This window comes from Molothrus ater, chromosome 5 (genome assembly GCF_012460135.2).
Source record: "Molothrus ater isolate BHLD 08-10-18 breed brown headed cowbird chromosome 5, BPBGC_Mater_1.1, whole genome shotgun sequence".
NCBI lineage: Eukaryota > Metazoa > Chordata > Aves > Passeriformes > Icteridae > Molothrus > Molothrus ater.
Window position 1 is genome coordinate 643749 of NC_050482.2, and position 19904 is coordinate 663652.

The 19904-nt window shown below is 56.2% G+C and overlaps 1 protein-coding gene across 1 annotated transcript in view; it reads left to right on the top strand.

Annotated features, from left to right (window-relative positions):
- PPP6R2 (protein phosphatase 6 regulatory subunit 2) overlaps positions 1 to 15169 on the top strand; it is a 60147-nt gene extending 44978 nt beyond the window's left edge. The window contains exons 13-24 of the mRNA XM_036400299.2: positions 135 to 250; positions 1115 to 1200; positions 1494 to 1574; positions 1911 to 2008; positions 3897 to 3954; positions 4715 to 4842; positions 5692 to 5849; positions 8054 to 8207; positions 8569 to 8657; positions 9105 to 9291; positions 13478 to 13624; positions 14291 to 15169. Of these exons, the coding sequence (XP_036256192.1) occupies positions 135 to 250; positions 1115 to 1200; positions 1494 to 1574; positions 1911 to 2008; positions 3897 to 3954; positions 4715 to 4842; positions 5692 to 5849; positions 8054 to 8207; positions 8569 to 8657; positions 9105 to 9291; positions 13478 to 13624; positions 14291 to 14342 (1354 nt within the window). The 3' untranslated portion in view covers positions 14343 to 15169. The remainder of the gene's footprint in view (positions 1 to 134; positions 251 to 1114; positions 1201 to 1493; positions 1575 to 1910; positions 2009 to 3896; positions 3955 to 4714; positions 4843 to 5691; positions 5850 to 8053; positions 8208 to 8568; positions 8658 to 9104; positions 9292 to 13477; positions 13625 to 14290) is intronic.
- The last annotated feature ends 4735 nt before the right edge of the window (positions 15170 to 19904 follow it).

A 19904-nucleotide genomic window follows, 5' to 3' on the forward strand; every position in this document is an offset into this window, starting at 1 on the left:
GTTCCATGGGTAACCTGGCTCTATGGGTATCCTGGCCCTGAGGGTGTCCCGGCTCCGAGGGTATCCCGGTTCCATGGGTGTCCTGGCCCCGAGGGTGTCCCGGCTCTGTGGGTAGCGGCTGCTCTCTGTTCCAGGGCAGAGGGCGGCAGGAGGAGAGGGAACATGGGGCACCTGACCCGCATCGCCAACGCCGTGGTGCACAACATGGAGAAGGGGCCCATGCAGGCCCAGATCAGTGACTTCATCAAAGGTACCGCCTCCTCCTCCTCCTCCTCCTCCTCCTCCTCCTTCTCCTTCTCCTTCTCCTTCTCCTTCTCCTTCTCCTTCTCCTTCTCCTTCTCCTTCTCCTTCTCCTTCTCCTTCTCCTTCTCCTCCTCCTTCTCCTTCACTTTTCACTGCTCTCCAGGGAAAAATAACCCTTGGGAGCTCCTGGGAGGGCTCACTGCAGGTATTTCCTCAAGATCCTTTCCCATTGGAAAGTGTTCCCAGGGAAATCCCACAATATGCCATCATTTAAAGTATGGTGAGACCCCATTTGGCTGCTCCTGGTTTTCAGACAGTGAGGTTAAGATTGGACAGTGGGAGGAGTCCCTGTCGTGGCAGGGGTGGCACTGGATGGGCTTTGAGGTCCCTTCCCACCCAACCCATTCCATGATTCCATGACTCTCTGAGGAAGAGACATGAGGTTGTGTCCCCAGATGTGCTCATCAGGGATATTCCCATTGCCAGACTGTGTCCATCCTGCCCTCACTGGATCCACTTGGAAAACTGGTTTTGTCCCATGGCTTTGGGTGGGAGGAAGGAAGATTTTCCATTTTCCACATTTTCCATCCCCACTGCTCAGCCCCTGCCGGGCTGGGAGGGGGTACAGCCGGGCAGTGACAATCTGGGGGCACAATCTTCTGCTCTTTTTTCCTTGTATTATTTCTCCATTTCCCTGCCTCAACCCTCAAGTTCTGCTCACCTTTGTGCTCCCAGTTGTGCTGGGCTGGGAGAGATGGGAGGGGAGGGCACCCCCAAGGTGAGAGAAGCTGTGAGTCCTCAGCCCGGGTGAGTCCCCAGGGAGTTCAGCTGGCTCAGAACTCCCATGGTTTCTGTGTCCCTTTTGTTCCAGAGTTGCCTGAGGACTGCAGGGGCAGGTGGGAGAGTTTTGTGGAGGAGACGCTGACGGAGACAAACCGGAGAAACACGGTGGATTTGGTGAGTTGGTCACTCCAGTGCCTGCTGGGCTTCCCCTCACAGAAGAAAGGGATATTCCTGGTTTTTCTCATTTTCCTTCTTTTGCTGAAGAATGCTTCAAGGCAGAGTAGAAAGCATTTCCATGAACGTGTTTCATAACAGTCCTTCAGCAGAGCTGATCTGTGGTGCTGAGCTGGTCCCTGGGATTCCTTGGGGCAGCACCTGCCTGGGCAGGAGTTTGGGCTTTGGTGGAACTGAAACATTGGAGCTTTTCCAGCTTTCCCTGGTTCCCTGACTGGTTTGTGCTTTCCCAGGTGAGCACCCACCACCTGCACTCCTCCAGCGAGGATGAGGACATTGAAAGTGCTTTTCCCAACGAGCTCACTCTCCAGCAGGTGAGTTGGGAACATCTGCACTAATTCTGGGAAACTCACTGCTCCAGTTGCCTTTGGTCCATCCTGGTGTGGAGCAGCTTCCTGAACTCTGCTCCCAGTCTGTGTTCAGTTCCTTTGGGCTTTCCCAGAGCAGTTCCATGGCCTGGGATCCACCTGGGAGCAGGGCAGGAGGCATCAGGATGGGAATGCCTGTGTGACCCTGCTCTGGGAAGGGGTCAGAGTGCAGATTTCACACTCTTCCCTGGGATTTTAGTGTTTTCCTGGAGGAGCTCCACTGACTGTTTCTGGAGTGTCTCTGAACACCCTGCTGATGGATTTTTTGGGATCCCTTCCCAGGCTTTCTCTGAGTACCAGATCCAGCAGATGACAGCCAATTTCGTGGATCAGTTTGGCTTCAATGACGAGGAGTTTGCAGACCAGGATGACAACATCAAGTGAGTCTGGGGGTGTTTGGTGGCAGCACCGAGTGAGTCTGGGGGTGATTGGCATTTCAGCCTCTTTGCATCCCATCCTCCCTCTGCTTCAGGTTTACAAATGAGCCTTGTTATCCCTCCTCAGGTTGTAAACAGCTCCTTGTTTTCCAGGAGCCCAGCCCGATCTCCAGAGCCAGGTGGAGAAGCAAGGAAAAGTATTCTTTCATTTCAAAGAGGGATATTTGAAATAAAGCAGGCAACTGTTGTCCAGCCCTGGTCTGGAATGAGTTTAAAGACAAAGCATGAGAGCAAACTCTGGGCAGTTAAACAGATCTTTTCCAAGGCATTAAATCCTTATTGGAAGGAGGAGTGAAGGGACAATGCTCTGATGGGATCCATGGAAAATGCAGCCATTTTCCCCCTCCTGAGGAAGGGAGCAGGGATGATCAGGAGCAGTGGCATTTCAGGGAGACAGGGAAGGGGATTCAGTGTTACACAACTTGCTGAATCCAGAGCTTGGAATTCGCTGCTTTTACAGAATTCATTCAATCCCATTTAAGCTGCAGCTCATCCTCTCTCCTTAGAAATGTACCTAGCACTGGGATTATCCCAGTGGCCATAACAGTCCTGAAATTGGGACCAATTATGGAAAGAGCAGTGCTCCAGGGGATCCCAGTGCTCCTGGGTTTGTCTCCATCCCAGGAATTCCTTAGGATCCAAGGCAGCACTTCTGCCCTTCCCATCCAGTGTTTTTCCTGAGCCTCAGAGATGTCAGAAATTTGATAAGGCCAAAAAGTTCTAGAATAGAATCAGAATTGAAACGAACAGAAATTATTCTGTTCTACACATAATTTTTTAAAAACAAAATAAAATAAATAAAAGACTTTTCACTGCTGGCAAATACAGCCCCATGTGAGTGAGGGGCAGGGAGGAGTTAAATCCCTGTGGAGCTGCCCCAGGGACTTTGTGCCAGGTGTAAAATGAACATGAAACTGGAAAACGTCTGCCTGGCATGTTGTAGCTCTGTTTGTGATTGGAAAAGGAGAATGTCCTACAAAACCAGGAATATTCTGGGGGTGGTGCTTCCTGCCAGCTGTTTCCAGGTGGTGGACACTGGGCTGGAAGTGAATTGGAATATTGAAGGACTATCAGTCATGTGTCAATGTCCCTGCGATTGCAGGAGTGTTGAACAGGAGAGTCTTTCAAAGAAAATGACACTGGAAAAGCCATAGATCCATGAGTAGGGAGAGTGAGCTCTTCCTGAATCCAAACTCTGGGAATTGGGAATTTCTGGGCTTGCAGCACCCTCTGCTGTTCCCAGCAGGGCTCCCCTGCCTTGGACTGGGAATTGGGTCATCCGGGGATATTCACATCCTGGGATATTCACAGAACAGCACACCTTGGGCTTTGAGACTGAGATTCACAGAATCCCAGGATCCCTGAAGCTGGACAAGCCCTCCCAGCCCATCCAGTCCAAGCTGTGCCCAATGCCCATTTTGTCCCCAGCCCAGAGCCCCGAGTGCCACCTCCAGGAATTCCTGGGACACCTCCAGGGATGGGCACTCCAAATTTCCCCTGCCAAGGCCTGACCCCCTTCCCATGGGGAAATTCCTGCTGATTCCCCCCTGAGGCTGCCCTGGCCCAGCCTGAGGCCGTTCCCTCTGCTCCTGTCCCTGTTCCCTGCAGCACAGCCCGACCCCCGGCTGTGCCCCAGGAATCCCCTCCAGTGCCCCCCCTGCCATGGGCAGGGAATGTTCTAGGCTGGAATAACCCTTCCCTCGTTGAGGGTACACCCTGGGCAGGAGTGGCTGTGCAGGGATCCCAGCCCAGGAGTGCCTCTGGCCCTGCTGCTGTCCCTCTGGGAAGCACGGGCCACTCCTGAGGCTCTTCCCTCCCTCCTCCCTCCCAGCGCTCCCTTCGACCGCATCGCCGAGATCAACTTCAACATCGACGCTGACGACGACAGCGTGAGTGGGGCTCTGGGCTGGGGCTGGGGTCAGGGTGCTGCTGCAAAGGTGCTGCAAAGGTGCTGCTTGCATGCTGACAGCAAAGCTTTGGGGGCTTTGGGCAATGCACAGGGGCCTGAGAGAGCTGGGCACTGCTGGCCCCTCAGGGCTTCCTGCCAGGGAATGTTCCCTCTGAGGCAGCACCCCTGGCACAGAGTCCCTGGCAGGGCCACCTCCCACTGTCCCAGGCTGCTCCAGCCCCAGTGTCCAGCCTGGCCTGGGGCACTGCCAGGGATGCAGGGGCAGCCCCAGCTGCTCTGGCAATCCCAGCCCAGCCAGGAATTCCTCATTGCCAAGATCCCATCCCTGGCTGCCCTCTGGCACTGGGAGCCATTCCCTGGGTGCTGTCCCTGCAGGCCTTGGTCCCAGCCCCTCTGCAGCTCTCCTGGAGCCCCTTCAGGCCCTGGAAAGGGCTCTGAGATATCTCTGGATTCCTCTCCTGTCGAGGTGAACAACCCCAGCTCTCACAGCTTTAGGTCATCTTTCCAGACACAGATTGGGGAAGCATAGGCAGAAATGGATTTCTCATGGATCTAAACATTGCCAGGCTGTTCCTGGCCTTTCCTGGTTTGTTGCCCCAAAGCAAAGCAGCACCTGGACTGTGGTGGTCCCAGGGGATCCCAGCTCCTGAGCAAAGCTGGATTTGGTCAGCCCTGAGACTTGGGCTTAAAGCAGTGTCTCCAGAGAACCTGTGGAAAGTGATTTCCCTTTGGTCCTGCAGCCCAACGCCTCCCTGTTCGAGGCCTGCTGCAACGAGCGCATCCAGCAGTTCGACGACAACGAGGAGGAGGAGGATATCTGGGAGGAGAAGGACATCTCCTACGCCACCCAGGTCAAGTCCAGGACACGGTAAGGTGAAAGCAGAGCTCTGATTTTCCCCCTGCTGCTGGGAATCTGCACATTTCAGTCCAGGCCAGGAGGAATTCCTTGGGTTTTGTGTCATTTTGGGGCTGTGAGGTTTTGTCTGACACAACCCTGAGCACTTTTCCCTGCCACTTGTGCTGGGGGTTCTCCTGAACTGGAAACAGATCCAGTTCAAGGGAATTCATTAACAATGGGAACACCTAATTAATGAGTCTTCCATCAAACACGTTAAAAACCCCGACCCTTAGTGTGAAACACTTGGAATTTGCTCCTTCTCTCATCCTTGGAGAGGAGGAGGAGGAGGAGGAGGAGGTGAGACGGAGGGGAGTGGGCAGAACATTCTTTCTCAGAACATTCAAATCAGAAAAGTGAGAACAAGAGGCCTCCCAGGGGCATCTTGGGCTTTGAAATAATTTTTCATCCCTTTGACAGAGCCACTCATTAAAATAAAGTTATTTCCATAATTCCCAATCTGCAGTGTGATCAAAGGAAACGGAGAAAACATCCAAGGCTTCCCTGTGTCCTTGCCAAGCATGAACAGCCTCAGGTCCTGCCTGGGCACAGGGTGGGCTCCACACCAGTGTCTGTCCCCTCTCTGAGCACTGGTTTGTGTGGTGTCCCCAGCCCTGGCTCTGTCCTGCACCTCCAGGGAATGCTGGCAGCAAAGCCCTCAGGAATCTGGGGGAATCCCTCTGAGCACCCACGATTGCCCTGAGCAGTTGGGGGAAATATTTTGGGGGAAGCAACCGTGGCAAAGGCTCTGGGCTGTTTCCCCACGGACAGGGAGGAGGAGCTGAGGGGTCCAGGCGTGGCTCATTCCCAGTTCCCGTTCAGGTTTGGAGCCTCACAGACGTCAGAGAGCTCCAAGAGTGACCTGGAGAACGGGGACCACGACGGCAGCGTGGACTCAGAGGAGGAGGAGGAGCGGCCACCACCGCCCTCCCCACACAAGGGCAGCAGCCCAGAGCAGAAGGACTCAGACTCCTGCCAAGGTACCGGGCTTGGGAGAGCATCCCTGGGGCTGCAGGGATCACAGCAGCACTCACACATTGCCAGCTCCTCTGGGCAATCCCCAGTTCCTCCTGGCCAGGGGAAACGGGAATGTCAGGGCTCACCTTGTGCCTCTTGAGTCTCTGGAGCTGCAGCCCTGCCCCAGTACGGCCCTTGTGTCAGGCAGCCCCACAGGGAGACTCCCAGGGAAAGGGTCCCTGCCCATGGCAGGACTTGGAATGAGAGGAGCTGTAAGGTCACCTCACACCCAAGCCATTCCATGGTTCTGTGGCTCCCTGAATCCCAGCTCCTTCAGTGCCAATCCCAATCAAAGCAGCAGTGCAGGGATGTGACCTGAGCTCTTCCCATCCCAGGACAGGAGTTGTGTGCCCACCTTTGCCAGGTGTCTCCACACCCTCATCCCTGCCTGTTCTCCTGCTTTTCCAGCTGTGCTTTGCCTGTGGCAAACCCATCCCTACAGTGACTGGGGCAGGAGTGCAGAGGGACTGGCTTTTCCTGGAATCCCAGGAATGGGTTTGGGTAGAAAGGGATTTCAAAGCCCCTCCAGTGCCACCCTGCCATGGCAGGGACACCTCCCACTGTCCCAGGCTGCTCCAGCCCCAGTGTCCAGCCTGGCCTGGGGCACTGCCAGGGATGCAGGGGCAGCCCCAGCTGCTCTGGCAATCCCAGCCCAGCCCCTGCTCACCCTCCCAGACAGGAATTGCTTCCTAAGACCCCGTCTAAACCTGGGGCTGGAAGCCATTCCCTGTGTCCTGTCCCTCCAGGCCCCTGTACATTGTCCTTTTCCATTTTGTCTGCTCCCTTCAGGTGTTTTCACAACTCTCTGTGTAAATGACACCATGAGAATGCTGGACACACATGGTGCTGTCAGCAGAACAATTCCAAGGGACAAAACACTTTCCCAACCATCCATTTTTCCATGCTTTTTGAGTTCTATACCATTTTTTTCTCTGGGTGCTGCCTTTGTGTTGTCACTCTGAGCACCAGGCAGGATTATCCCAGGTTCCTGCTCTCTGCACCCCTTTGGAAGTGTCAGATAATTCCAGTCCATTGGGAAGAACCAGTATGAACCTTCTGGTTCCAGTGGGCTCTCTGTGTGGCAGCCCAGTCACCCTCTGCAGATTCAGTTGGAATTTGGGATCACTTTTGGGGATACAGCCTCGAGGGGCTTCTCCTGCCTGGTTCTGTTCCTGCAGAGCTCTGCAATCCTCCCTTTTCCCTGGGGAAAGCTAAGGAAAAATGCTATTCCAAAGATGGGATTTGTAGGACTGGAAGTTGGAAGTGGGACTAGAAGTGGAAGGAGGTTCTGGAGGAGGAATTGTCCAGGACTGTGAAAAAAGCAGTGGGTGATTTTTAGGATCTTAAATATTGGAATCCATTGATCAGTTCTTTACCTGAAACCCAACCATTGGAGATGGAGATGGGACCTTTTGGCAGGGAACTGAGGGACTTGGAGCTGGGAATCACTGGCTTGGGGGATGAAGCCACCCCTGGTGTCATTTGTCTCCATGGGTGCCTCTCCTGGGGATAAACATCTGCAGAGAGATTTCTGTGGGACACAGGCGGGTGGGGAAGGGGGGCCCTGGGATGGGTCCCTGTGTCCCTGGGATCCCAAGGATGTTCCTGGGATGCATTGGGATGTCCCTGGGATGCCCCTGGGATCCCAAGGATGTTCCTGGCCTGGGTTGCTGTGTCCCTGGCATGTTCCTGGGATGTTCCTGGGATGGGTTACTGTGTCCCTGGGATCCCAGGGGTGCTCCTGGGCTGGGTTACTATGTCCCTGTGATCCCTTGGGTGCAGTTGGGATGTCCCTGGGATCCCAGGGGTGCTCCTGGGCTGGGTTACTATGTCCCTGTGATCCCTTGGGTGCAGTTGGGATGTCCCTGGGATCCCTGGGATGTTCCTGGGATGGGTTGCTGTGTCCCTGGGATCCCAGGGGTGCTCCTGGGCTGGGTTACTGTGTCCCTGCGATCCCTTGGGTGCAGTTGGGATGTCCCTGGGATCCCTGGGATGTTCCTGGGATGGGTTGCTGTGTCCCTGGGATCCCTGGGATGTTCCTCGGCTGGGTTGCTGTGTCCCTGGGATCCCTGGCATGTCCCTGGCATGTCCCTGGCTGCCTGCAGTGTCCCTGGGGTGCTCCTGGCCGGCTGAGGCCGGGCTGGCACCCAGGCTGTGGTGTCCCTAGGGGCTGGCTGGACGGCCGTGTTCGAGCCCGCGGGCCCCACGCCGCCCGTGGCCATGGACGTGGGCTCCAGCGTGTGGGACTCGGCCGCCCCGCAGAGCGGCGCCCCGGAGGAGAAGGGCTGGGCCAAGTTCACAGACTTCCAGCCTTTCTGCTGGTAAGAGCCACGGAATCCCAGCTCCCCTGGGGCTTGGGAACCGGGCAGTATTTGGGGTACGTTTTGATGGAGTGCCTGGCTGCAATCCTTTCTTCTTCCCCTTCCCATCGCTTCCCTTTTATTGTTTAATGCTGTCTGATGATCCTGGATCAGGGCTCCTTTGTGCTTCCCAGTGCTCCTGACTGGGGTGGGACACAGCCCCGCTTTCTGTGTCCTCACTGGGGTAGAAAACCAGGAAATAAGGTTTAGAGAAATTCACAGTAGTGATGGGAAGGAAGAGCAGGGCTGGTGGCTGCTCCTGGGGCTGTTGGGAGGCTCTGGGATGATCCTGGCTCCGTGCTCAGGGCTCTTCCCTCCCCAGCTCCGAGTCCGGCCCTCGCTGCAGCTCCCCCGTGGACACCGAGAGTGGCGGCACCGACGGGACCCCGGCGCAGGGCCAGGACAAGAACTGTGAGTGACACTGGGCCACACGGGGAGCTCTCAGCCCCTGGGAACTCTGCACGGAGCCCCTGGGGCAGGAGAAAGCTCCCTGCAGGGCCCCTGCTCTGAGCATTCCCTGCGGGGTCAGTGAGCGAAACAAAGGCAGACAACCCCAGGGTTTGTTGGGACAGGGTCAGCAGGGAAGGGATGGAGCTGCAGTGGGTTGGAACTGATATCACAGGCGCACTTCATTTATCCCTGGAAGTGTCCCAGGCCAGGCTGGACGGGGCTGGCAGCACTCTGGGACAGTGGAAGGTGTCCCTGCCCATGGTGGCACTGAGTGGGCTTTGAGATCCTTCCCACTCAACCCATCCCACGATCCCCAGACCATCTGCAGTGGTTGCAGGCCCTGTTTGACCCCTCGGGCTGGTCCAGGCAGCTTTCCCGAGGTTCCAGTGTGGGCTCTTCCTCCCCCAGCCAGCACTGCTGCCTCTCCCTGTGTGTGGAACGCGTGTGGGACGCGGAAGGCACCGCTGGTGGCCTTGGACAGCAGCTCCTCGGGCAGCTCCGAGAGCGACGACGACGACGACGACAAGGCCAAGGCTGGCACGGAATCCACGGCCACGGCACAGGAGCCCGGCAAGGACAGGGCAGCTCCCTCCAGGTGGGAAGGGATCTGCGTGGGCTGGGATGGCCCCACGTGGCTCCAGTGTCCCTTCTCCTGTGGGCTCCATGTCCCCGTATCCCCTGGGAGCAGGTCCTGCCCTGGCATGGCACAGGGGGGCTGAGGGACATATTTAGCACAGGGTTATTCCAAGGAAGGGTTGGGGCTCCTTTGGGCCACTCCAGTGTCACAGGAGCATCTCTGTCCCTGTCCTTTGGGTGCTCCAGTGTCACAGGAGCATCTCTGTCCCCATCCTTTGGGTGCTCCAGTGTCACAGGAGCGTCTCTGTCCCTGTCCTTTGGGCCACTCCAGTGTCACAGGAGCATCTCTGTCCCTGTCCTTTGGGCACTCCAGTGTCACAGGAGAATCTCTGTCCCCGTCCTTTGGGCCACTCCAGGGTCACAGGAGCATCTCTGTCCCTGTCCTTTGAGCCACTCCAGTGTCACAGGAGCATCTCTGTCCCTGTCCTTTGAGCCACTCCAGTGTCACAGGAGAATCTCTGTCCCTGTCCTTTGGGCCACTCCAGTGTCACAGGAGCGTCTCTGTCCCTGTCCTTTGGGTGCTCCAGTGTCACAGGAGCATCTCTGTCCCTGTCATTTGGGCACTCCAGTGTCACAGGAGCGTCTCTGTCCCTGTCCTTTGGGCACTCCAGTGTCACAGGAGAATCTCTGTCCCTGTCCTTTGGGCCACTCCAGTGTCACAGGAGCATCTCTGTCCCTGTCCTTTGGGCACTCCAGTGTCACAGGAGCGTCTCTGTCCCCATCCTTTAGGCCACTCCAGTGTCACAGGAGCATCTCTGTCCCTGTCCTTTGGGCACTCCAGTGTCACAGGAGCGTCTCTGTCCATGATCTGGGATCAGACCCGGGGCAGGATCTGGGTGGGATCGCTCAGAAAAGAAGAGTAAAGGCTCCCAGGGGATCCTCCTGCAGCCATGGGGGGAAGGTTTAACCCACTCAGGTTCTTGTTTTCCCCAAAGTCATTCAATAATAAAAGCACCAGGAAAGGCTGGAGCAGATGCAGGGATTGGGCAGGTTTGTAAGAGTTGGATCCTCAATCCAGCCTGCTCCAATCACAGGGGATGAGCTGCTGCCCAGCCCAGTCAGCATCTGCTGCATCCACAGAGATTTTACTCAGTTCTAAGATTCTGAGGTTTTTCCTCATACTCTTCCATGGATTTCCTTGTGTTTTTTACCTGAGTCCTTGGGTTTGTGCACCTGACTCAGGACCAGGAGTTTCCTTCAGCAATGCTTGGTGACAGTTTGGGGTCATCCCTGGGTGTGCTCAGCCAGCAGCAGCTCCTGGGGGCCTGGGGCTGGGAAACCACTGGGATTGCAGAATTCCCTGGAATTAGGGCAGGAGTTATCCCAGTGTCTGTTAGGTTGGAAGCAGCTTATTCTGAGAAATGCATTAATTGTGATAATTACGTTAATTCTGATAAATACGGTTGATTTTGATAAATGCATTAATTCTGATAAATGCAGTTAATTTGGATAAATGGATTCATTTTGATAAACACAGTTAATTTTGATACGTTTCAGTTTGATAAATGCATTAGTTCTGAGAAATGCATTAATTCTGATAAATGCACTCTCTGTGCCTGGGAAAGGCCTGGCTGTGGCTTGGTGGGAAGCAGAGGGTGTGGGAAGGCACAGCAGTTCCAGCTGTGCTGAAAGCAGCCTCTCCTTATCTTGGATTGTGTGGAGTTGGATCCATTGGATCTGATCCAAAGGGTGCTCCAGGTGCTTTTCCTGCCCTGGCCCATGGTGTGGGCACAGCAGGACCTTGCCTGGGGCTGGTTGGGTTCCCAGTAGGATCGGGGAATGTCCTAAACTGGACTCACAGGGTCGTTGGCCCAACTGCCCAGGACAGCCCAACAATCCCAGAGTTGTCCAGACGTTCCTGGGGCTCTGGAGCCGTGCCCATTCCCTGGGGAGCTGTTCCAGTGCCCAGCACCCTCTGGAGGAAGAGCCTTTCCTGATACTGCACCTAACCCTCCCTGACCCAGCTCCAGCTCTTCCTGTTCCTGTGTCCATCTTCCTTGAGGTGTTCTCACCTCTTCCCTGCTTTCCTGGCGGGAGGGAAGTGTTTGTTCCTGGTTTGGCACATGGGGAATGTTTTCCTCTCCAGACAAGTGTCCGTAGCACATTCCATAGGGACGAAGCTTCCCAAACCTGCCTGCCTTTGCCTGCCTGCTGATTCCAGTGTGGCAAAGAGCACCCAGGGCCTCCCCTGACAGGTGCCTGTGGCTCTCCACAGCTGTGTCCATGGCCAGAGATCCCAGGGGGAGCTGTGGGAGGACAGGGGCAGTGCCACAGCTGGGACTGGAGCTGCTCCGGGCCTGGGCTTCCAGTGGGAATCACCACCCAGAGCCCTCCCAGTGTCCTCAGCTCTCCCAGACCACTCTGCCTGCAGTGGGAATGTCCATTTCTTACCACATTCCTTAATGATTCCAGGGAAATCAGGAACATTTTGGAGTCATTCTGGGGGTTGTGACTCTCTTCCAAGCACTTCCCCAAAACCTGCACCAAACCCCATTCCTGTTGCTGTAGGGGCAGTTTTTCCATCCCCTTGTGCCCCTGGAATAACTGGAATCCACACAGGGATCTCTGATTCTCCTTGGAGCTGCTCAGGGACTCAGGGTTTTCCTTCCCCTTGTCCCTGGAATCCACGTTGGAGGTCTTTTATCCTTGGAGCTGCCCAGGGCCTCTGTGGATTCCATGGAGAACCAGATGTTGCAGTCCAGTGAATCCTCCAGATGTTCCACCCTCTGTGAGCCCCATCCCAGCTCCCAGCGGGATCCTTAGGGAGATGCAGCTCAGGAATTGCTCTCAGCTCCCCAGTTTGGATCCCGCTGCCCAGGGAGGTTTGGGGTCCCACCTCAGGGGTGTCCAGGGGACAACAGGACATCCCACACAAACTCCTTGTTTGGGTTGTGTCACCCCTGGGTGACCAGGGATGTGTGTCCAGCTGGGATTTTCCAGGAGCCCAGGGAAGGCAGAGAAATTCCTGAGCCCCCATGGGTGCTCAGGTAACTCTGGAATCCTCCTGCCCTGGGAACTTCAGGGACTGGGCTTCAGATATTTCTCTCTGAGCCATGGAGATGTTGAGCTCCAGTTTTTTGTGTGGGAAGTGGTTTTTTCCAGTGACATTCCTGGGAACACAGCTCCATCCGTGTCTCTCCAAGGTGTATTTTGGTACTTCTGAGGAGCTTGTGAGCCTGGAGAAAAGGGAATGTTTGGATCTCATTATTCCTCATTCTAATGTTTTTTTTCAAGAGAAGTGCTCCAGAAATAGAACCTCAGTCTCCAATCTCCATCACATGTCCAATTATCCAGCTGGGATTATTTTATTCCATAAACTCCCCCAGAGCCAGTGACAGGATTCAGCTCAGCCATCTCCATCTTTTCTCCCTTTTGTGGAGGTTTGCTCTGGGAGAGAGGGAGAAAGAATTGTTCTGGATGGAAACTGGGAAGAAAACATTCCTGGGGCAGCTCATCCTCTGCCTTGGAAGCCAAAAAATGGGATGTGCACAGAACTCCCTTCTCCAGCTGCAAATCTGGGTGGGTTTATTCCAAACAAGAGATTGAGAGGGTTTGCTCCTGCAGTTCTCCTTTCCCAGCATTTGAGCTTTGGTTGTTGGTGCCTCACTGGGGACATTGTCCCTCAGGTGGCACATCCATGGTCCCTGGAGTGTCTTCAGCATGTTTGGATTCTGGACATCCAATCCCTGGGGGTCTTCCTCCATGGGGTTTTAGGATCTACCCCTAAACCCAGGATTTTCTGGGTGTCCCAGAAGCTTGAGGAGCCCCTTGGGCAGAGCCTGTGGAGCAGAGCAGGGTCTGTGTCCGTGCCCGAGCAGAGGGGGCTGTGCCATCCCAGCAATGGCAGTTGGAATGGTGCTTTGGGAGCTCTCAGACTGGACTTGCAGCAGGAGTTGGGAATGCCTCTCTCCAGGAGCTGTTCTGGTGTGTCCTGTTGGGTTTGGCACCTGGAGCCTCCAGGATGTGCCCGCTGATTTGAATCCCAGCTTATTGCCAGTTCTCATTCCCAATGGGATCTTCAGGCCTGTGTGAGGAGGGCAGGAGGAATTTTGTTTTCCCCATTGGAATTCGAGCCCCATTCCAGCCCCATTCCTGCTTTTCCCGTGGGCTGAGCTGCACTGACGCGTCCCTGCCCTCTCCCGCAGTGGCTCTGACGGAAAGGCTCCGGAGACGCTTCCCGCGGCTGACGGCAGCGCCCCCCGAGCCCGGAACAGCGCGGCCACGCACACGGACGGGCACCAGAGAGCAGCCCCTGCTGTCACAACTGCCACAGAAACGGCCACGAGAGACAGGTGAGGCCACAATCCTGGCATGGCTGGGTGTGCTGAGGGACCCCAGAGCCCCTGCAGTGCCAGCCCTGCCATGGCAGGGACACCTCCCACTGTCCCAGGCTGCTCCAGCCCCAGTGTCCAGCCTGGCCTGGGGCACTGCCAGGGATGCAGGGGCAGCCCCAGCTGCTCTGGCAATCCCAGCCCAGCCAGGAATTCCTCATTGCCAAGATCCCATCCCTGGCTGCCCTCTGGCACTGGGAGCCATTCCCTGGGTGCTGTCCCTGCAGGCCTTGGCCCCAGTCCCTCTGCAGCTCTCCTGGAGCCCCTTCAGGCCCTGCCAGGGGCTCTGAGCTCTCCCTGACTGAGCATTCCTAACTCAGCCTGCCCTCGAGTTGGAGGTGCCCCATCCCTCTGATCACCTTGGAAGGGGTTGGAAATAGAGAGCTTTTAGGTCTGTTCCCACCCAGGCCATTCCCTGATTCCATGTTGGTTTTCCCTGTAATATTCCATGAGGCACTGGGGGAGTTTCTCCACAGGGAGCTGAGAGCACCTCACTGCACAGACAGAGCACAACCGGGGGGGGCTCAGGTCCCAGCAGAAGGGCGCTCCCAGGAGGAATGAGGGCAGCGTTGGGAGCTCTCCTGGCCTGTGCCATGTCCCTAAGGCTGCTCCCTGGTGTCCCTGCAGGAGTGACGAGGCCTTGCCCTGCGCCGAAGCCACGTTGAACGGCCCCGCTTGATGCCGCCGCCGCCCTGGGACGTGTGTGAGCCAGGCCAGGCTGCTCCCTGGTGATGCAATTTGTCAATTCTTTTTTTTTTTTTTTTTTCATTTTAATTTTATTTTTTAATAAATGCTGCATTGATGAGAGCGAGCTGGCGTTCAGGACCAGACACGCAGATCCAACAGCACCGATCCGTTCGGAAAGACACTCGGCATTGTCGAAATGTAGCATTGAGTTCAGTCCTCACGGGAATGACAGGCTCTTCCCAAGCCTTCTGCCTGATTTGAGTTGTCCCCTTCCCCGTGCCCCTGGTTTTTGTTTTGGATTTGGGGTTCAGTGCTGTTTTCCCAGTGTTATTGCACACAGTATTCAGCTTCTCTTGGGAAGGTAGCAGGTCCAGCGGCGGCCGGGGCCAGCGCACAAATCCCGCAGCCGTGTGACCAAAGTTCCTGATGGAGCTGTCCTCGGGCAGCCTTTGCACCGCTTTGTAGAGCAATAAAGCCTTACCAGAAACATTTCACAGGAGAGGAGGAATGCCAACACTTCCGTGGGGGGAGCAGGGAGGGCTTGGATTGGGTTGGCAGGGCCGAGGCCGGGGCTGTCCCCGGCCGGAGCTGGGGAGTGACGCTGAGGCCCGGCTGTCAGGGAACGGGATGTCCCTGCATTCCAGCGCTGCTCCGGGCTCTCCATGGACACGTGCTGGATCAGGGCAGGGGCTGGGGCAGAGGTGGCCTCTCCTGCCAATGTCCGTGCTGGCCGCAGGGGACCCTGCCCACGAGGAGGTGACCAGGGCTTTGCTGGCTTTTTGGAGACTGAATTAATGTATTTGCAAATGATGATGGAAAGCCTTTTTCTGTTTGTTTTGTTCTGTTTTTAAAGTTTTTAATGGATGCAGGAACAGCAACACTTTTGCACTTTGTACCTGGTGATGACAGCGTTGGGGAAGGGCATGGGAGAGCCCTGGGGGACATCCGGATCCCTCAGGGGGGATGGGGGAGCAGGGCCAGGTGAAGGGAGCACCTGGAGCTGGGATATGGCATGTGGGACATGGGATATGGGATGTGCCCAGGCTGGAGCTCACTGCCAGCCCAGCCTGGGGGGCACATGAGGGGCACTGGGGCGGCTGAGCTGGAACCCCCGGCATGTGGAATCCTGAAAAACCCTCCCTTTGGAGCAAAGGCTGGAGCTTGGCACACAGGGAGCCAGACCGCTGCTTTGGGATGATTCCTGAGGGTGGGAAGGACCTCACACTCCCAACAGGCAGAAATCCCTTCCCTGTGCTCTGGTGTCTGCTGGTGGGATGTGCTCGGTGGGCAGGGAGGGCAGTGGGGGAGCCAGGTGTTGCCACTGTGGGGCTGCTCCGCTGGGTCCAAGGGCACCATTCCCACAGCCCTGGCTCAGCCCTGTGTGCCCAGGTCAGTTCTGCTCGTAGGGAAAGGGCTGGATCCAGGCGCTGGGGTGCTGAGATGGCTGGGATCCTGCAGGGTGCTGGGGCTGTGGGCCACTCGTGTGCTGCTGGCAGGGCTGGGCTGTCCCCCAGCCCCAATTCCGTGGGAGGCAGGTGGTGCAGGGCTCTTGTTCGGGAAGTCTTCACTCGCTGCGTGTAATTTAAAATTAATAATTTAAAGTTAATTGCACTGGGAGGGAAAAAAAAATCTCACTTTGTGCTTTGCTTCCCCCGCTTGGTGTTCAGGAATCAATCCCACTCCAGCCAGGACTCTCAGACAGGATCAGTGGCTTTGAGGTCCTGATTGGAGACACATTAAAGTCTTAATTTTCCAAGGATTGGTGCTAGAGTTCTGCTGGACATCGGGCATCCTTGGGGCCCCAGAGCTGATTCCATGGGAGCTGAAGGATCCATGTGCTGGTACAGCCTGGCTGGATCCCAGGGGATGCCAGGGTGCTCTTCCAGCCTGTTCCTGTGCCTGCCCCAGGGGCAGCTGTGCCCAGATCCGTGTGGGATCAGGGGTGAGGGGAATGTCCTTGGCAGGCACAGCTGGATCATCCTTCCGGCTCAGATCCCTTCCCGTGGCAGCCGTGCTTTGGGTGGGCTCTGAGGGACAGACAGGGCCTCCAACCCCAGGCTGCTGAGCTTTGGGAGCAGAGATTCCACCTGGACAGGGATGGGGCAGCCGTGACCCCGTCCCCAGAGCTGGGGCTGGCTGTGCCTTCTGCTGCAATTCCAGCCTGGCATTCCTCAGCTTTGGCTTTGAGTCCCTGCGTGTCAGTGAGAGCTTTAATAATAATAATTATATTAATAATAATGATTATAATAATAATAATATCCTTGGGCATATCCAGATCCGAACACAGCTCGTTCCCGGGGGCTCACTAGTGGGTTAATTTATTACTTAGTGCTGAGACACATCACTGGGGCTTGGTCAGACCTGTGGAGATGCACAAATTCCATGGGTTGGGTGCCTGTGGATGATCCCTCCACGGCTGGGATTGAGGCTCTCAGTTCATTCCACCTCTCCACTTCCCTGGGCTTGTTCTTCCCACCAGCCAGGGCCTGATCCAGACCCAGCTCCTGCTGCCTGGGCTGCCGGCGTTTGCAGCTCTGAACAGAGCCAGAGCCACTTCCTGGCCTGGCTCCAGTGGTTTTGTGGGGATTCCAGGAATGGGAAATCCTTGTGAAGCAGAGCTTCCAGTCCCTCTGGAGGCACAGCGGGTGTGGAGGGCTTGGAGTGTCCCACTTGGGGTTTTCCTTCTCCCTGTGCTCCAGGGAAGGGCTTCCCAGGGCTGGAGCAGGATCTCTTGGCTTCTGAGCATGGAACTCCCTGTCCCCCTTGTCCCCTCATTGCCTGGCCCTGCTGGGCTCAGTGCCCAGCTGATGAAGGCTCCCTCCAAGTCCTGCTCCGTGCTTCCCTCCTGCCTCGTGCTTGGGGTCTCCCATAATCACAGGGGGCCCCTGGGGCTGCTGAGGGTGTGGGTGGACACAGATCTGTGTCATTCCATGGATGTTCATACACACACACTTGGATCTCGTGAGAAGCCTGGGGAGGGGGCACTGGGAGCACAAGGAGCTGGGTTTTTATCTCCAGGCTCAAGACCAAAAGCAGCAAGGGCAGGTTCCTGGGGGATGGTTCTGGAATGTTCCGTGCAGTGGCTCTGCCCGCCTGGGCATTGCTGTGGGGATCTGGTGATCCCGCTGTGCCAACTGCTCCACACTGGGATGGGAGGGAAGGGGGCTCCTGGGCACAGTTAGAGCTGAACCTCATCCCTTTGGCCAGTCCTGGGGAATCCCTGGATCATGGCACGCCTGTCCTGGGTGGGATGTGGGAAGAACGGGCTCCTCGGGGATGGGAAAACCCGCCCTGGTGCTGGGAGCGTCCCCATCCCTGTCCCACGGGCGCCCCTTCCCAGTGCCCCCGGCCCTGTGGGGGCACCGGGTGCAGAGTGAGGGAGGGGAGCAGAGCTGGAGGGCGGGGAATCCCAAATCCCAGTGTGTGTGTGGAGCTGCGATCCCCTGGCCCATGGAGCCGGAGTGGCTGGGGTTGAGCATTCCTGGGCTCAGGACAGGCTGGGGGTGCTCTGTACCCCCTCAACCCAGGGTTATCCAGAGGTGTGTCCAGAATTCCCCGCGTGTCCCAGGCCGGAGATCCCACTGCACCCTGGAAGGGCGGCCAGCAGGGGTATTCCCATCATTCCCTCAGCAATTCCACAGCCAAAAACTTCCCTAAAACAGAATTCCCTCTCCTCCTGAGGCAGGCAAAATCCCAGGTGTTTGTTGGGGTCCTGTGTCCTCAGCAAAGCCCAAGGGAATTTCCCCAAGCAAAGTCCCAAGGCTTTGCTGTCCCTGGGATGGAATCCCAAGGTTCCAGCACAAGGTTTCATCAAGAACATTTCTTTGGAGAGCTGCAGGTGTGCAGGGAATGGAAACCCTGGGGGACGCAGATTGGAAAAAAAAGAAAAATACCAAAAAAAGTTACCAAAAAAAACCCCTAAAAGCCCAGTGTTGCCCTCAGTGTCTGTTCCAAAGGGCTTGGGCATCCCAGTTCCCAGACTTCCCAGTGAAAGGTTTGGAGTGAAGGTGCAGGGACATTCCCAAAGAACATATCTGAAGGAAATATCATTTTCTAAATTACTTTCTTGTTCTCCAGTGGCATCCCAGAGTCATTTTTCCCACACTGGCCAGGGAGCTGTCATTAAAATCCTGATTTATCAGTGGCAATCCTTGGAGCTCATCCCTGTGCCAGGCCTTGAAATCCCAACCCCTCGGGGATCTCCCTCATCCTGAGGGAACCTTTCTGCCCCACTGGGTGGGCTGGGAGTTGATCCATTGGAAAAACCAGAATTGATCTATTGGAAAAGCTAGAGTGTGGTGCTTGGTGAAGGGCCCAGGGCGTGCCCAGGGCGTGCCCAGGGTGTATCCGAGCTGAACCCGTCTTCCCACTGTCCTGTCGCTCATGGACTGGCTCTGAACTGGTTTAAACTGGGGCTCACTGGGCTTGGTGCTGCCCTGAGAGAATCCCTGGTCCCCTCCTCACCAGCTGCACCTGCACGTGTTGGGGTTGGGAGCTCCTCCTGCCATTCCCCATTCCCGCTCTCCTGGCTCCGTACCACGCTTGGGAAGCTGTTCCTGCCATGGAGCATTCCCCATTCCCGCTCTCCTGGCTCCGTACCACGCTTGGGAAGCTGTTCCTGCCATGGAGCATTCCCCATTCCCGCTCTCCTGGCTCCGTACCACGCTTGGGAAGCTGTTCCTGCCATGGAGCATTCCCCATTCCCGCTCTCCTGGCTCCGTACCACGCTTGGGAAGCTGTTCCTGCCATGGAACATTCCCCATTCCCGCTCTCCTGGCTCCGTCCTGTGCCACTCCCTGTGCTCTCCTCTGGGGGCACAGGGATGTGCCACCCTGGAATCCCGGCCGTGTCCTCAGGGAAGGGCTGGAGGCTGCTCAGTGTCCCAGGCTGGGGCACCTGGCACCCTTGGAATGGGGTGTGCTGCTGTGGTGTATCCATGGAAACCCGGCTGGAGGGGTTTCCTTGTGACTGTTCTCCCTTTGACTCATTATCGGGATTTTTCCCTTTGCTCTGCCGAGATTGGATTTGGGATTTTGGTGTTCCCAGTCAGGAATCGGCTCTGGGATTCGGCAGTGTTAGTGAGTAATTAGTGAATAATTACCTGTGTTAGTTAATGACAGTGGCAGTGGCAGGAATGGTGCCCTTGAAGCGTTGGACCAGCTCCAGCGTTCCGTCAGAGAAGGTCTGAGATCCTTTGGAAGATGGCTTGGATCAGTTCCCGTTGGTTTCGTCCTGGATAACGTTTCTGACTTCATCAGGAATGCTCTTGGGCTTGGGCTGAGAATGGGATTTTTCATCTGGTTTTTCCCTCTGTGGTGGGAAGTTCCAGCAAACCCAGGAGTTTTCCAAGTGTGTTTAGGGCTGAACTTTGGGACAAGTGGAACAATTTGGCTCCTCCCCGGTGGCTTTGCTCACCTGAACCTCTCTTACCTCATCCAGGAAGGGCTTTGTGGTGTCCCAGCTCCCACCTGGATTTGTACAGAATTCCTGGTATTCCGTGGTGGTCCTCATCACCTCTCCCAGCAGTGGGATATTCCCATGGAAACTGTATTTT